The 18,690-nt window shown below is 41.9% G+C and overlaps 1 protein-coding gene across 3 annotated transcripts in view; it reads right to left on the reverse strand.

Annotated features, from left to right (window-relative positions):
• Positions 1-4,032: 4,032 nt before the first annotated feature.
• Positions 4,033-18,690, reverse strand: part of CYTH1 (cytohesin 1) — a 77,614-nt gene continuing 62,956 nt past the window's right edge. For 2 of the 3 annotated variants that reach the window (XM_058172840.1, XM_058172841.1), the window contains exons 10-13: positions 10,549-10,627; positions 10,080-10,151; positions 6,999-7,153; positions 4,033-5,705 (exon numbers count right to left, since the gene is read on the reverse strand). In XM_058172840.1, the coding sequence (XP_058028823.1) occupies positions 5,627-5,705; positions 6,999-7,153; positions 10,080-10,151; positions 10,549-10,627 (385 nt within the window). In that variant the 3' untranslated portion in view covers positions 4,033-5,626. The remainder of the gene's footprint in view (positions 5,706-6,998; positions 7,154-10,079; positions 10,152-10,548; positions 10,628-18,690) is intronic. The other variant, XM_058172839.1, reaches the window with a different exon arrangement.

Consider the following 18,690-nt stretch of genomic DNA (forward strand, 5'->3'; position numbering starts at 1 on the left):
CTGTGATAACATATCACGCTTTATATACAGAGGGAGTGTGTAGCATTAATTCCTAAATCAGATTTAAGAGCAGTTGGAGAAAAACAGACTCGAGGATACTCCCAACAATCTTCACAATGCATTTGCATTTATCAACAGGTTTTCCGAAAACTGTTGTCCAATATATTGGTGCCACCACTAGTTAGTAAATGCCATCCATTTAGTAGTTAGTAGCTGCACCAACATCTTGCACCTGCAAACAATTAATGGTGGCAGATGTTTCTAGTTCCCAGATGACAGAAATCTATCATCATTCTTACTATTCTCTGTAGACTCCTTAGAGGAAAGCTAGCAGATGCAAGAATCTCAAATAAAAATATAAAAGCAGGTTATAGCAATTTTATCTTTACAAGGAGCTATAATATATCCCCAAACTTGTTCGGGGAAGAGAGAAGGAAGACAGCCTGAACACTACAGAGTCATAATAGCATGGAGTCTCAGAAGTTTCCTGGATACCATCCGAACTTTAATTCTTCCCTTGCAAGTTACTTACTGTATAAGAAGCATGCTGTCTGCTCCATCTTCCAAGTTTTCATTGTGCCAGTTGATAAGCAGCTTTGCAGCTGTCGCCTTCCATTCACACAATTTGCTCAAAGTTGATTTATTTAGAAGTTTATTATTGCAGCTCAAACTTCAGCTCTGGATCTGTCACATGGGGGCCCCCTGGTGATCAAACATAAGTCATCACTGAAGGACCTGCGTCTTGCCCTTGTGGAAAGTTTCAATGGATCCTTCTGAGTTTTGGTGAGGGGTGAAAAATCACTTCTGAGATCATGCATTTTATTTATTTATTTTTGCTTTGGCGGGTAATCTGTTCTCTCACTGAAAGGGATTCACCATCATCTCTTCTCACTTCCTGTATTCCCAGGATGTTAGGCTATTAGATAAACAAAAACTGCTGCCATGCCAACATTAACCGTTTGGAAGGCAGTGGACACTTGTCACCATAAAGAGCACAGAAAGAGAAAGGCATTAATTTTTTTATGGAGATGAGGAAGGAGATGCTTTTCTGGAGGTTTTCAAGAAAAGATTGGACATCCATTTGTATGGGATGGTATAGGAATTCCTGCCTTGGGCAGGGGGTTGGATTGGTAGGCCTTCAAAATCCCTTTCAGCCCTGATTCGATGATCTGAAGGAAACATACACAGAAGAAGCTTTGCATATAGGTATTGAGTGAGGTCAGAGGTGGGTTCTACTTACCTTTACTACGCGCGCCGTTCCTGTTGACGCCTGGGTCAGTGGGCCGAGTCTCCCGCCGGTTTTACTACTTGCGAACCGGTCCAAACCGGGGGCAACCCACCACTGAGTGAGGTACTGTACAGTATGAATCAACACAATACTCCCCCTGCCCCAGTTGTCAAACTACACTTTCTAATACTAAAGGCCATTTCACAAAAACACTGAATTCCAGGTAGGCAATTCTCATTCTAAACAGGGTTTAGAATAGGAGTGACAATTCAAAAATCACACTTTGCTGCCATCTTCAGGTAATCAACCAGGCAGCACGAGTTTCAAAAAGTACATTTCAGGAAATTACATGATACACCCGCACACTTATTTCCTGAGTGCCTTTAATAAACAAAGGCCCCGTAACTTGTATCAAGTAACTACAAAACTAAGCAGCTTCAGGTTTTGAATGGCAGTGATGGTAAAAGGGAGCTAATCACCATCAGACATTTCTTTTCCATTTTGCCAGTGAAAATAATAATGTGAATGTAATTTACCTGCGTGCTTGCAAGAGAAACAAGAAATAGCGCTGTCGTGATTCACACATCCTTGTATGCATAGGTATGCATAGGTAATGTTTGCATAGGTTTGGGTTTTGGTGAAGAGTAAAAAAAAAAATCACTCCCAAAACCATACAATAGACCTGTTTGTTTTGGTGGGTCTGCTTAGCGATACTAAACACAGTATCTGAGATTTCATCCCTGGCCAACTCCTGCACTGAAACCATGGACAGCGGCTGCCAGAACATGTTGAGTTTTGGATAAAGTAGACTAATAATATAACTTTTTTTTTCTTTGTTCTTCCTTTTCTCTCTCTCCTTTTGCTTTCCTTTCTCAAATATTTCTTTAAAAATTGTAAGCAAACTAGGAAACGAATCTGGTTCACCTCCCACCCCCAATTCCTTTTAAATGATCTGGGAAATTGGAAAGGATGAGCTCTAACTCTAAAGAGCTCTAACTCTAGCTCTAACTCTAAAGAGTCACCCCTTTTTAACACCCCTCCTCCCTGTAAGTAAATTAATATTTGTATTTAACTTGCCATGCCAAGTGGTATAGCATTGGCTACTCAACTTTCTAGGTCAGGGGTGTCAAACTCAATTTCATTGAGGGCCGCATCAGGGCTATAGTTGACCTCGGGGGGGGCTGGGTGGGTGCAACTGGGTGGAGGTGGCCAACTAGGGGGGCATGGCCAGCTTGATGCCACTCACTGGGTGTGGCTGATTGGGTGGGTGTGGCCAGCTTGACACCACTCCCCAATCTGCTGGCATGTTTCCTCTTTCCATTGAGTAGTCCGGGCCGAAGCCACACTGGCCCCACATTTCCTCTTTGCACTGGGTAGACCGGGCTGAAGCGACATGGGCCGGGCCCTTACGTTTTCCAGGACAGCCCCATGGGTCAAATGCAACCACATTGTGGGCCAGATCCGGCCCGCGGACCTTGTGTTTGACACCCCTGTTCTAGGTAGTTTACAATGCTGTAATGCTTCACAATTTATTCTTTAGAACCCAACCATGTGTTCAATAGATGTGCTGGACTACGACACCCAGCATTCCCAGACAGTATTGCTGACTCCCTTGCCTGATTCCTTATAGAACTTCACCTGCTCTAAATGGTCATCTCATTTCAGAATCTATTTTGAAAGGCATCTAGGGTGGGCTAAATTTAAGATTAGGTCATGTCTGCATGCAAAAGCATCAGTAGCAGCCTCTCAGCTGCAATAGTCTGGAAGGCAAATCTTCTCTTTGGGCAGCCTTCTCTCCCTGGTGCCCCAGCCGAAAGTCCATGCCTTCTGCCTTAGGCTGGTGAAATCTACTTTTTTCATCCCTACAACCCAAAAGGGGTCAGCAACTAAAACTTTGAATGTGGAAACAGGATGTGTCAACTCATTTTCTATACAAACATCCATTCCTAGCTACCTTTCCACTTCATCCCCACTTTCTTAATTTCAGCATCCTAATTTAGTGGGCTGTTGTGAAATGCTTGGGAGTCAGAAACTCTTGATTTATTTCCAATTACCCAGAGATGATCTAGCATATTAGAGTTTCCTGTTTGCCTGCTCCAAGGATAAACACTGCACTTATTAGCTCTAAAGGGACCTGGTTATTTTACTTTCTTGGCTGAGTGGAAAACTTCCTGCTTCCATATTGCAACTCTGCATCTTATTTAGTTAAATTACATAGAGTAGCACTGAAATGTTCTAAGACTTCAACAATTATCTTAGTCTTTTATACATAAGATGACAAGTAATATATAAATCCCATCATCAGACAAGTCTGCACATGTTGAAAAGCTCATTTCTGTATCAGTGGGTATACCATATTTTTAATTTCAAGTAATTACTTAAAGAAAATAGACATCTCTCAGTGTAAGCTGCAAATCAGAATTACCTCCAAAACTGGACTTCATCCTGCCAATATCCTCCATAGCCATTAAGAATTGCTTAGACCCACTTCAATATATTATTTTTTCCCCCAACAACAGGCAAAAACCTAGGATTGGCTGGCAATAACCTCATGCAAAAACATTGCTGCTGGGATTCCAAATTAATTCTATCTCATTATCCCTGTTTACCCAGCTACAAGAAGACCTTCATATGATTTTGATTTTGCAAATTCAAAGAGGCTGCTCAGATTATTTGGCCCCTAACCAGCAAGAGTCGGTTTCTTTTTGTTCTTCTTTTTTTGGTGCAAGACAATCCTCAGAACACAAAATTTGCTTAATTGTCAGCAGAGGAACACAAGCAGACAAAGATGAATGTGAGCCAGATGTGAGTTCAATGTTTATTTGCTGCAGGTGCTCTGTGCTAAATCACAAAGTTGTGGGAAATAAAAGTTCCAAACCAGCCCTGAAAAACAAAACTATAACCCAACTGTCTGACCTGTAATAGCTGTAATAGCTTTCACTCTCCCCATTTTCCCCTTATGCTACAGCAATATGCAGGAATCCTGTCGTGTTTCATAAAAACAATCTTTAAAACAAATACAAAATAATCTCAAGGGGAAAGAAATCTGTACAGAGAGTATCTACATCTCAGATAAATAGACTGATACTAGAGGTGGGTTTGGAGGCTTGGAGAACTGTGTGAGGAATCGAGAGTTCCCCAAAATTTTGCAAGGGAAGGCAGCTTTCTTTGTGGCTCTCCTTCCCACCCCAACAAACCTAGTTGCAAATATTAGCCAGCAAAGCCACCCCCTCCAAATCCCTAATCTCTAACCGCTTACTTGTGCTTCACTCAGGGTCAAGGACTACTGCTTCCACTGGCCCAGGGCAACCTCAGCTGAACTCTATCTGGCCCCATCCCTGCCAAAAAAGAACTGCAAAAGACAACACTCAGGGTGTGTGTTTTACCCTTCCTTATTATCGGAAGTTTCCCCCCACCCCCTTCTTCCTTAAACTCTGCTATTCTGAGCCATTATTCCAATGCTAAATAAAACAGAGGGTGGAGATTTCAAAGCCAGCAGCTGAGTGGGGCAGATCCCCACAAATTGTTGGCCAAAATCTTCCTGCAAAGCATCAATACTAATCACACAATCCGCCTGCCCACTTCTGCAAGCCTGTGAACTGGCTCTCAGCAATAACAAGAACCACTTAAAAGTAGGTGCCCTCTAGAACGAGGACAGTGGAAATCCTGGAGGATGGCAGCCTTGCCCTAGGCCACTAATCCAGGTGTTGGAGCAGACATCTTGATTGCTCAATACTCCTAATGGCTAATTATAAAAAAAGTGAAAGAGGATCCCAGCTAATCATGCCTAACAGACCACATGGCTGAATCGCTTTAGGAACTGAAGCCACCAATCTTGCTTGACTAACAAATAAAAAAATAAAGGCAATAGGAGGTGTCTCTGGAAACTCTAGGCTTCAAAGCTAGCATGTCTGCTCTATAGATCAATGTATACCTTTAAAGGTCCATGGTCCACTCCTGGTGCTTGGGCTTTAGAGAGTAGCAACTGCAACTTAAAACAGAGTTACATCCCCTTAGGGGTGCATGCTGCATGATGCGCTCTACCTCTCCATTAGCTCACACAATGAACAAATCAACTATGATAGCCCCAAAGACTCCAACCGCTTTCTCGCTTGGTCACCTGGACTGCAGAAGATGCAGTGGGATTCAGGTTGCCAAGATAAGAAGCTGGCATTCTTCCTAAGAAAGAAGTTAGTGAGTTGGTGGCTGCCATCTGCTTAGTGCCCCCTCCCCTTCTTCCTGCTCCCAAACAGGAAAAGAATAGCAAAAGCTGAAGCTGGTCTCCTGAAGGCAGCAATAGAGAGCAGACGATCTAGTGCAGCCTCTCGTTCCCCCACCCTCAGGAGATGGGAGGGGCATCCCCTGCCAAGGTCACCACCGCAGAGTTAGACGAGGGGACTAATGCCGCTTGGTGGAGGAAACTTTCTTCTTGCGTGCAGCAAGCATCTCGTAGAAAGGGTCCCGGCTGATTGCAGCTCTGAAGAGAGAAAAATGGGGCAGGGGAAAAAAGTGATAATTAAACTCTTAGGTGACTTCCCAGCAGGACTTAAGTAACAGGGGCTCAGAAATAGCTTCAACTTCTTTCCTGACTCTGTAAGGAAAGCCTTCCTTCACCGGCTGTTCTCCCACCTAACAAGGAGATCACCGGATCACTATTTTAGGTTACAAAAAAGGCAAACATTTTATTATGATTTCATTAGGGATTGCCCTACCTCTTTTCCTCTTAATCAGAGCATTACAGGTAGTCCTTGACTTACAACCACCATTGGGACTTGAATTTCCATCATAGATCATTGTGCTTGTAAATCATTGCGAGACAGGATCTGATTTTACCACCATTTTTAATGCAGTAAGTCAAGTCACACGGTTGTAAGTGTGAATCCTGCTTAAAATTGCAAATCATAATCAGGATACCAATAAAAAAAAAATTGTAGCTCAGGGTCGAAATGAGGGGTCCTTGCAAAGGTGGGTTTCAGCAGGTTCCGACCAGTTCTGGAGAACCGGTAACAGAAATTTTGAGTAGTTCAGAGAAACGGTAGTAAAAATTCTGACTGGCCCCGCCCGCATCTATTCTTTGCCTCCTGAGTCCCAGCTGATCAGGAGGAAATGGGTATTTTGCAATAACTTTCCCCTAGAGTGGGGTGGGAATGGAGATTTTACAGTATCCTTCCCCTGCTACACCCACCAAGCCACGCCCACCAAGCCATACCCACAGAACCGGTAGTAAAAATTTTTGAAACCTACCACTGAGTCCTTGGCACACTCTGGACTTGGTTGTTTTCTTGCAGATGTTTCATTATCCAAACTAGTACCGTTAGCATCATCAGTGCTGTTGATGTTATTTTGGGTAATGAAACATCTGCAAGAAAACAACCTCAAAGAACACCCAATGACCCCTGATTGCAGGATGCTGAAGCCAGTCATAAATGTGAGCCGGTTGCCCAAACTGAGATCATGTGACTGCAGGGGTGGGGTAATGGCCGTAAGTTTGAATTTAAGACATAACCAACTTTTTTGGGGGGTTGTCATTAATTCAAAATGCCGTTAAGCAAACAGTCATAAATCAAGGACTATCTGTATCCCTACAAACCTATTTACAAAGATTAGCAAAAATCTAATGCTGCTCCTCTCTTCCTAATTTCAGCTTCTTCTTTGGCAAGAGATTTATACTTTCTCTTCCTGCTTCCCTATCAAAAATCTGAATTATGTACAACGTTCTAGCAAATTCCCATATTGCTTCAAGCACTGGCCATTCCTTTCTTCCTCTCACTTGATGCATTTGATCCATTCGTCCTTCTCTTCTGTAGTGGGTGCCGAGATGCGGTACACAGTGTGGTTTCCTTCGACCACACGTCCGTCTGCCTCAGTCTTACAGGCTTTGATGACCTGGTCCTTGTTGTCAGGGATATACAGTTCAAAGCAGTTCTGCAAGAGGAACAGGTCAAAACCTATTGCTGCACTTCATTCAAAACTAAGTCAGAAGTGTCAACAACACAGAATGCAGTTGATAGAAAAGTCACAAGTTTTCTGCAGCAAATATCAGTTCCATAAACCAAATTCTGTTAACTGAAGTAGGAAGACACTAATTCAACATAGTTTCCAATGTCATCCAAAATGATAAATTATGATTACCAATTAGACCATCAATATTAATCTTGAATCATTCACTAAATGTGGGTGCCGCGGTGTGGCTCAGGCTGTAAGAAGCCTGTTATGAAAACACAGCTGCCTGCAATTACTGCAGGTTCTAGTCCCACCAGGTCCAAGGTTGACTCAGCCTTCCATCCTTTATAAGGTAGGTAAAATGAGGACCCAGATTGTTGGAGGGGGCAATAAGTTGAAGTTGACTTTGTAAATATACAAATAGAATGAGACTATTGCCTTACACACTGTAAGCCGCCCTGAGTCTTCGGAGAAGGGCGGGATATAAATGTAAATTTAAAAAAAAATGGCTTATTCCAAAATTGGACATATTAATTTCCAAATTCAGTTGAAACAGGAAACTATAATTAAAAGGCTTCCCAATTTGTTCCTCCGTTGGAGGCCTGAACAAAAAAAACCCGGTAGGTCTTGTCAAGAAGTTTCTTCATCTCTTCTTTTATTAACCCAAAAGTCAAGTTACAACAATAATTTATAGAATTGTTAATATGGCATCTACATCCTAGCTCAGATTCTACGAAGTTCGTCTTGACTTGGCAACCATTTCAGGACAGCGCATATCAGAGTTGTCCATGCTTCAGAAATCATTTGGAATGCTTGGGAACATGAGCAGATCACCTCAAGGTAATTAAATCTTTTTTCAGGCTACTGTGCACACCTGGAAAAGATACAACCACATTAAAGAAGTGCTGCTCCCTTTATTTATTTATTCCCATTTTTGAATTGCCCAATTTTCCTCTGAGAGAGGACCCTTTTTTAGAAACAGTGTTAAGCTATTAAAATAGTTTTTAACCTGCCGGGATGAAGGAGAAAGTTACTTATTTTTTCCTTCTCTTTCCGTTTCTTCACACACACCGTTTTTCTTTTCTTTGTATTTTTTTTGGCATGGATGCATAAAAGCACCAGCATGCCTGCCATCCCTGTCCTAATGTTTCCTCTATTTGTATCTATTTTATGTAGCCAATCTACGTTTATACTTATTATCTATACGTTTTTGACGAATACATAAAATTAAAAAAAATATATATGTGTATAATTCTTAATAATGTAATTTGTATTAAAGAAGTATTGCTCCCTTGTATTAAAGAAGTACTGTTCCCTCATGATTCAAAACACCTCTTCCAAATCAGTTCTGAAGTATGGAGAGCCTCAGTAAATGGTTTGTGCACTAAAATAAAATATTCTTTAAAAAAGAACCTTTCACCTTAAGAAATCATCTGATCAAGATCTATTGTAAAACAAATCAAAGGCAGCAAAGGTAGGGTTTGAAAATGTTGTGGGTAAGACCTGGCCAATTCTCAGAAAACTATTTTTTTCCTCTGTAGGATTTCCCTGAGCTCAGTGCTTTGGGGATGTCATGCATACTTTTCCTTCTCTCACTGAGTAATAGAAACAGAAACAATTCTACAATGTGGGTAAACCTGCTTAATAACTCATATTTCAGGGTTACTGCCGCTTTTCTTGAATTCTCTCTCTTTTTCTTTCAAAGCATGCAGAATGGCAACAAATGAGGGGTTGGGAAAATTTTAAGAGGGATTCATTTTGGTATTGAATAATGATCTCCCACCTTGGTGCATATATTAGAACAGTGATGGCTAACCTTTTTGCCATCGCTTGCCAAAAGCAAGGGGAACGCGGTGTGTGTGTGTGTGTCACATGTATGCATGCTCACACCCATAATTCAATGCGCCCTGAACCCCGCACATGCGTGCATGATCCCCCCCCCAGTGCTACCGCTGCTTTTGACACACGATGGCACGGTGAACCCGGTAGGCCCGTTTTTCGTCCTCCCTAGGCTCCAAAGCCTTTCTAGGAGCCTGGGCCCTCTAGGTACAGAAACAGCCTGTTTGTCGTGTCCCACTCCTCCGCTGACGGCCGGGTCAGGGAAATCCGAATCAGGCTTGCCTCTGCAGCTCTGCCCAAAGTCCTAGCAAAGTCCTCAGAGCAGGCAGGAGACCAGAAAGTGACTTCAGCAAGATAAGTTCGACTTTGCCTGACTCAGAGACTGCCAGAAAGCAGATCCTTTATATAGGCCATGGGGTGTAGCTCCATGACTCAGCACTCATTAAGGCCTGCCCCTCCCTTCCTTCTGTTGCCTCCGCCTATCCAGTCTTCTGATGCGAGGGTCACTCCAATCAGCAGCTGTTGGAAGTAAACTTTCCTCAGGCTCACATGCTGTGGAGGAGGGGGAGGGGTCTAGCTGCTCCGTTTGCCTGGGCATGGAGCCAGGGCTGGGGGGTGCTCCCTCCTCTGCAGCCTGCTTGGGCATGGAGCCAGGGCTGGGGCCGGGAGATGCCCCCTCCTCAGCCTGTCTGGGCATGGAGCCAGGGCTGGGGCCGGGAGGACATTCTTCAGCGTTCGGAAGCAGATAAGCAGACCCCGGCTGCGCTGAGAGCGGGCAAGACACAACACTGTTTCCCAACTTCTGGTGGTCCTGGAAGGTCCAAAAATCAGCTGGCCAGTGTGTGACATGCGCGCCGGGGCTCAACTAGGGCAATGCTTATGTGCTCATCGATATGGCTCCGCATGTCACCTGTGGCTCACGTGCCATAGGTTCGCCATCACGGTATTACAACTTTCATTTTGCTTTCAACTTTTAGTAACCATAGTAAAAAAAACCAAAAAGGAACAAAAGGCTGCAAAAAGATGACCTCACCCTATTTCACACGTCTCCAGTCTTAGTATTACTCACCGGCTTCTTAGAATCTTCCACTTCACGGATGCTTAGATTCTCCAATGGAATAATGCCTCTCGGTTCCTTGTCCTACAAGATGGTCAGATTTGAATCCATAAATTATCTTTTCAGTTGTAACGCATGTTCCAAATGTTCATTCATCACAAAGCTAAGTGGGGAAAAACCTCCTCTCTCAGACAAATATATCCAGACAGATGCTTTAAAGACAAAACTTTCAGTGAGGAGGCCAAAGGCATATATCATAATAAAGTAAGGAGAAAATGGCATGAAAAAGGCCAACAAATATATTGGGGCACAATCATTGTGGTATTTATTCCAATAGTGAAGATTTCAGGACAACACTTTATGCTAAATACTCCAATCTTATGTTAAAACAAGACTTCACACTGAGGCCACCACTTAGAGTAGCACTTGGGTTGTACTTGGGTGCATCTGCTCACAAATGGTAACAACCTGAGAGACTCACCGTGGTGTACTCAAAGTAGTAAAGGCAGTTGTCTGTCAAGATGAACCAGCGTCGTTTCCACGTCTTCACTCGGCCACCTGCACAAGGGAGAAGCAAGCTTGACAATGCGTGCCCAGGCCAAAAAGCTGGCTCTGGACACGAGAGCAGCTAAGGCAAAGGCAGAGCTACAGCCTATGGGCACAACAGACAGTAGCCGAGCACATGGTTGTCAACAGCGCAAGCAGAGCCAGCCCCACACCAGAGCAGCAGGTGGCTTCCAGCTGAGCACAACAGCTTGGGGAAGTGGAAAAGGTTGCATTGGTCAACCCTATTATATGCTACCGAAGAAGCCTGCATCTGCTCTGCACAAGGATGGAGAAGAGGCAACTGATTTCCACTAAGATAGACTTGCTATGAGTAAAGTCTATATTTTAGCTGGACCCTCAGATGAAGGTGCTCTCTAGGATTCCACCCGAGTCTAGGAAACCAAATCTGCACCACCCTCTCACCTCTTATTTCATAAACAACCCTTTTTATTGCAGGTGAAAGAAGAGGGAATTATTTACACTCCATGATAATTTGGCAGCCAGGAAACAGCCTTTTTGATCTTGATGCTCTCACCCCTACCTGACCGTGAGACATTATTGTATTTTAAGATACAATAAGCTAGGCTAAGGGTCAACGGGAATAGCTATCTCCACCCCAGTTGCCTTCAAGGTGTAATAAGGATTTTGGATTTGTGAAACATGTACTTGTGCCCCATGCAGAAAAAAGGAAGCATGCTAAAGGGCCTGATATTGGAATTTGGTCTTAGCTTCTTTCAACTCATGCCTTCTAAATTACTATCTCAGACCTATGATTCCCATTTTCCCAGCTTAAGACAGCAGTCCAAATCACCCAAAGGGTACCAGATGAACAAACATTATCCCATGTAAACAGGTTATTTTCAAATGAGATTTCCCCAGTGGATAGGGGATACGTCTAAAAGGGAGTTGGCTTAAATTAACACCTGTTAGGGATATGTATATACATATCTCTTTTCTTTTGCCTAATACTAAGTTCCTCACAGGTAAAACAACCCGGTTTTGCTAGTTGCTAAACAACCTGTTTACTCCCAGTGCGTTTCAGACGTTTATCCTTTACCAAGGAACACTCCAAAACAGAAGCTCGGTGGAAAAGACATAAATCCTGTCAGGTTATTTCGTAGCAATGCACCGGCTCTTACTGGGTTTTCCCCCCTCCCCTTTTCCCACAATTAGCCAATGGCTTTTTCCTGAAAGTCAAGTCAATGTCAATAGGAAGATTCAGATTCAGGGAAGAACATTGCTTTTGGCAAATTGTGGCAAACATTTAAAAAACCCACATCAGGTTTTGTCAGAGATTCAGAAATTGTGAAGGAATCAGTACAAATGGGTACTATTCTGAACAGCTACTTCCTAGAGAGACCACCAAGGTGACTTCCATCCACAACTGCCTGCCTTCACTCATTAAAGGATGGACGTTTGCACAGCCCCCTTGGGCTGGTTTAGCCAGTTTATGCAAAGGGGATGTGTGCGCTCCTGTGGTTCCAAGAGGCAGAGCAAAGTTGAGGTAAAATCAGCTCAATCAGCAGTGGCTATTCTGACAAATCTAGTTGAGCTAACCAGAAATTACCAGGAGCAAAAATATAAGGACCCACTCAGGGAGATTCTTACCGCCACATATAGGCACAGATGAACAACAAGACTTCATTCAAGCAACATAAAAACAAAAAAACAGAAAGAAAGGGACAATGGTGGATGGAAGAAGCCAATTGCTCCAGATAACGTCTGCTACAGTCCCCAAGGAACCTGGAAAGCTTCAACTGTTGTGAGTCCCTCTTACCGACTTCATCACAAGTCAATATATTAAATAAAAACAAAGAAAACAAAACCTCCTCAGCAATTCTCCAGTTGTATCCTCCCAAGTATTTGGCAGTAATGTTTTGTCCATTTCCTTTCACTGTAGACAAAACTCAGCTAGGTGGACAAACAATCTGTGCCAGCAGAAGACAACTTCCAGAAGAGCCCGAAAAAGAATGTGGTGAGATTGCTTCTAAGGAACACTAGGCCGGCCACCTTTAAACTGAGGCTTTCATTAAACAGGAAGAGAAGTGAATTGTCCACAATGATATTAAAACTAACAATTGAGGATCAGGGCCTTGGATGAAGAAGACGATGATTAATATTAATTAATTAATGTATGACTATAACTTGTTGCTGGCAATTCCTTATGATTTATATTGATATATTGACCATCACTTGTGTTGTAAATGTTGTACCTTGATGAACGTATCTTTTCTTTTATGTACACTGAGAGCATATGCACCAAGACAAATTCCTTGTGTGTCCAATCACACTTGGCCAATAAAAATTCTATTCTATTCTATTCTAAAGGTTTTTTTATGTATTTGCCCCAAACTGTGAACAGAAAACCAAAATGTGAAAAGATTTGCCATTTCACCTCCCCTCCCTTTTTTCTTGAAGTTCTTAAAGTGATGGGGAAAGTGATTCTTGTTTGGGGATGGTAGACTTACAAGTGTCACTTTCAAAACACCCTTCAACTTGGGTGAATATGTAAATAAATTCTAGAGTTGCAGTGTGTAATTAGAGGGACATAACCACAAGCAGGTTTCAATCATCTTTTTCCATCTTTTATCTTTTGACAATTGAACAACTGTAAATATAAAACAGCTCAAAATTCAAGAAACACCCTCGCTTCAGAGAGTTCCAATTTGCTGCCATATTTACAACTAAGAAATGCTGAGGGGACAGTGTTATATCTGAATGTTACAAGATAAGAACTTATAGAATAACCACTGACAGGGTTATTAAAATCCCAAAGAACTTCTTTCTGTCAACTATTCTTCATCCTGATTTTCAATTCAGACATGGCAACTTTAATAGTTGGGGTATATTTTTAATGGCCTAAGCCAGGGGTCTGCAAACTTGGCTCTTTTAAGACTTGTGGACTCAGCAAAGCTGACTGAGAAACTCTGGGAGTTGAAGTCCACAAGTCTTAAAAGAGCCAAGTTTGCAGACCCCTGGCCTAGGCAGATTCCTACAGTAAAAGATACACCAGCATTTCTTTTAGTTACACGCTATTTTAACTCCTTCAGGTTATAAATCACTTTAATAATACAGTTATAGTTAATGCTAATATTATATGATTAACGAACGATGGATTTCATCCATTCATCTACAAATTCATTGGGTGGTATTAATCAAGCCTCTGCCTTCATCAACCAGTCATCTCCAGGAATGCTGATACTTTAATAACCACACAGGCTGAAAATTACAGGAGTTACAGTCTGGACTCATTGGGCAGATTCCTGATTGGGGAAGGTTCTGATCCTGTTCTTATTCCAAGTCCATAAAATAGAAAGGATAAGCTATTTGCAGGTTTATTATAAAGATTAAAAAAAGGATTGTAAAAAAAGTCACATCCATAAATTGATCAATAAGTTAACCAATTGAAAAGAAGAGCCTTAATTATGCATGGTGGATTCTAGTCAGTTGGAGTGGCACTGAACCAGAAAACTGTACCTGATAAGAGATAGGATCACGATCTTCTCTCCTCTGATCCAGTTGGACATTTTGATCCTGTGCCATCCCAACTAACTGGAAACGATCTCATATATAATTAAGGGAAGGGTCTTCTTCTCTGTTCCAAACAGGACCACAGCTTCATTAACTCATTGCCACAATCAATGAAACAATGTTCTATTATTCCTTTTCACACTGGCAGCATGTTTGTTTTGTTTAGTGCCCCTGGTTGAAAATTACATATTACCAATACAGATTCTGCATTTAAATCTGCTCTCATTGATTGTTTCGATTTTCTTTGCTTCTTTTTTTTAATGACAAGCAGGAAATATGAATGGGCTCCTCTTAAAAGTATCCTCTTAGTGATACTTTTCCTATTGGAAAGTATTGGGAGAGGGTTAGTCAACTGAAGGTATTTTAGATTTAAACAAAAAAAACCACTATGCTAGGGCCTTGAGGGAGAGGTGAAGAACATAATTTCTGAAAAACATATATGTGGAATTTGGTAGAACATTGTGTAGTAAATGGAAAAGACCCAAAGGTGCTTTTTCTGGAGGCAACTGGACTATGGTGTTTTTTTTTAAGATGTTTCGCTTCTCATCCAAGAAGCTTCTTCAGTTCTGACAGGACAGTGGGGAATGGAAGGATTTATATCCCTTGCAGACAGCTGGTCATTTGCATCCTTTTAGCGGGTCGTTGAAGCACTTGGGGGTTTATCTGTGTCTTCAGGGTCACCTGAGTAGTGCTCCTGGTTCCTGTAGTCTGCTATTTTTCATCTGGAAATCCATTCCCACCCCATTCAAAGGGTGTTCATCCCAAATTATATAGCTAAAAGTCTGTAGAGATTCTCAAATCATCCAGGTCATGGTCATCCCAAAGATGCTTTTTCTGGAGGCAACTAAACTTTCTTGTTTTTTCTTTTGAAAATAAAAGGAATATAAATCCTTCCATCCCCCACTATCCTGTCAGAGCTGAAGAAGCTTCTTGGATGAGAAGCGAAAGTCTTAAAAAAAACAAAAACAAGAAAGTCCAGTTGCCTCCAGAAAAAGCACCATTGGGACAACCATGGCCTGGATGACTGAGAATCTCTACAGACGTTTAAATGGAAAAGAGGTTCATGATTCATCTTACAATTATTTAAATTCATTAGCTGCATGATGCAGGGCTGATGAAGGTTCATGATGGCACTGCAATCAAGACTGAACTACAACATCTGGAAAAGCCTCCTGAAGCAACTACATTGCTGTGAACTGCCCACTGCCTAAGACTGGAATGGTATAACAATTGTGTGAAATACATAATTTATTAATCTGTGGTATGCTAAGTGTAGCTGAAATACAACTCCCAGCATCCTTCAAACTTAATAAGATTTTTTCCCCCCTGTAATATCTATCCCAGAACAGGTCCAACAACATTTTGGGATTGGAAGTCATACTTTATTTTTAATTTATTATTTTTTTCAGCCTGTCAGCACCATAGGGAAAATTTTCAGTAATACTAAGGGTGAAGTGGAGAAAAAGAGGGAAGCTGACAATTCTGAGCTCTCCCTACTCTTTTTTTTTTTTATGGGGTTGGAGAAGTTTAAACTTGCTCTCCTTGATTGTTTCAATTATTTGCTTCTTTTTTTTAAAGTATTACTTAAAAATTACTTGGTATTACTGAAAATATTATGCATGTATCTATATTCTCTATCATCCAATTGTAACTCTGAATACTTCCAAAGGGATGTGGGCTTCCTCAAGCAAGGCCAGCATCCTATTCTACAGGAGGAATAGTTCCACCCCCAACCCCTGAGCCCTATCATGCCCTTCCTAGCTCCTGCCCCTCTGGAAGCCCAAACCCACATCCAGGCCTAGTTCTGACAAAAGGAAGTACTTCAGGACTCTAGAACTTGCCATACTCTCACAGAAGACATCCAGCAAGGTCAATGTGAATTTTAGAAAAGCAGGATGGTTTGGGAAAGTCACTGCTTTCTCTTCTCTTTCCTTTTGGTGCCCAGCAGAACACAAGCACTTCATCTCCCCACCTCTGCCCCCCACCATCCCACGTCTCCCCCACCCCAGCCCAGTTCCCCAGGGACTGTGCAGCCAATTAGCAATGGTGGCAACAACAGCAATACGAGTAACATCAGCAGCAAGTAAAAATAAAAGAGAACAAAAAAACAAGCAAGCACTGCAGCACGGCCTCGGCCCCAGCAAAGCTAGCAAGGAGATATGGGGGTACGTACCTCCTGAAGTTTGGGGGCAGGGAAAGGCAGAGCCAAAATCATGGAAACATACAAATGAGGGAAAAAGAAAATTAAAAAACAAAGGACTAAAATTTGCCCTTCGTGCACATTTCAATTGCAGTCAGCAGTGGGCACTGCCCAAGCTAAACATTTTTGAGCAAAAGGGGAAAGGAGGGAGGAAGAGCTCTCCTTAAAGGGAGTCAACGTATCTCCTACCTTAATTCAAAAAAAAAAGGGGGGGGGATTGAGACATTTCTGGGGCTACCAGCATGCCAGCAAGGCCATGAATGCAGCAGCCGTTGGGATTCTTGATAGAAAGGTTCACCTCTCCTGATCCAATTCCTGCCATTGGGCATATCATGAATGTGTTTGCCACACAAACAGTTGACTGAGGAGTTAGTGATTTTAGTACCAAGGCAGTGGTGGGGGTGTTAAAATGGCCTGGAGCCAGGAGACCTCTAGGAGTGGGATGGGAAGGGTAGCATGCATCATCAAGGGCCAGAGGGTTCAGCCAAAGAACAGCCATATGTGGAGAAAACCAGGGTTATGTCCCACACAGTCAAGGCCAGTGGTCCTATTTGATCCACCTTTGTTCTCCTGTTACCACCACCTCCTTCAACCCTCCCCTCTGGAACACAGCAAAGAGACCTCGTGTCTCCTCCCACTTCTCTGTCTCTACAGGGTAAGCCTCAGTCTCTCCTTCTTTGCTGTGCTCTTAGCCACATTTTCCTGAATTGCACAATACTGCAGTTCGCCTTTTTTTTTTTTATGATGTCACTGAAAAGACATCATCATGACAATTCTAAAACAAGATTTGACATACAATGACGAGGATCATTACTATTGTGGTTGTCTCTTGAACTTGGGACCTTGCTATTTGAGCAAGTCTTCAAGCTATGATGTTCACTCAGAAAAAAATTCATATCTTCTAGATAAATAAATCGGGAGCACTTATTCCACTCTCTTTTGTTGCCCCTGAGAAAAGTTAACAGAAGAAATATCCAAACCAGGAGGCACTGCAGAATTGGGTTTCAAGTACAATGTTGGGGCTCTTGGCATTAATACCGTAACAATTTGAGACACATTTTTTAAAACAGTTGCCACAGAAGTTGAAATTGCAAATAACAAAACATTCTGTCTTTGGAACTGAAGTAAATTTGGAGGTTGTTTCCTGAAATGGAATATTAAAAGTTGGAATTTGCATTTTACTTCTAAATCTTCATTTCTTTTGTTTCAATCAACCTCTCTTGTTAGATGGCAAGAATCTACCCTAAATCATGGTCATTCACTTCGATATCTAAGGGGAGGCCAACAAACAACAACAATAATAACAGACATTGTCTTATTCTGATAGTCAATTTGCCTATAATTTTATAGATTCATCTAATTTATATAGCCACTCATCTCGCAGAAGGTGACAAAGTTGTGCTGTCTCTCAGTTACCTCTACTTGCATAACCTCTTCAATGTGAAGAATCTCTTCAGAACTGGGTCCAGCATGTAGCCAACCAAGCAGCCTTCAATTTTTACCTAAGCCATAACAAATTCTAGTTCTACTGCATATGCAGCTTAATAATTCTGCCCAAATATTGCAGCTATTCTTTAAAATGCCAAGCAAGCTAAACGTGTTTGCTCAGAAGGCACTTAAAATTCCTTTTGTGTAACTACTCAAAGTCCAGTGAAATATTTTTCAATAATTTTTTAGGAATTGTAAAACTGAAAACGGAAGGGATTGAAATTGAAAGTGTAATTGAAAGTCATCAGATTTTCAACTATTTAACTATTTAAATGGAATGCCTATTATTCATTGAGCAGATATGATACAGATAGACTACAGCAGTGGTGAAATCCAATTTTTTTTACTACTGGTTCTGTGGGCGTGGCTTGGTGTGCGTGGTGTGGCTTGGTGGGTGTGGTGGGGAAGGATACTGCAAAATCTCCATTCCCACCCCACCCTGGAGCCAGCCAGAGGTAGTATTTGCCGGTTGTCCGAACTACTCAAAATTTCCACTACCAGTTCTCTAGAACCTGTCAGAACCTGCTGGATTTCACCCCTGGACTACAGCTCCATCATCCCATGGCTATCGAGGCTAGTTAGTGGAAAATAAATTTTGAATCTAATTCCTAAATCACTATAGCTTTCCTATTCCATCACAGAGAATGGAAAGTCTGGACAGTTTGCTACCAAGCTAAGGGAAACCTTATTGTAATAACTGTAATTAAAATATGGATCAATCTTATATTATTAGATAGGAAAATGTGGTTATTATGTGCACTTGCAGTAGTACACAACTGTGTTACTATTGTACAACTACTAGTATGTATTACTGACACACTTATCAGTCTACTCTCAAGACTATGTGAGGACAGATCC

Source organism: Ahaetulla prasina, chromosome 2, assembly GCF_028640845.1.
Source record: "Ahaetulla prasina isolate Xishuangbanna chromosome 2, ASM2864084v1, whole genome shotgun sequence".
Taxonomy (NCBI): domain Eukaryota; kingdom Metazoa; phylum Chordata; class Lepidosauria; order Squamata; family Colubridae; genus Ahaetulla; species Ahaetulla prasina.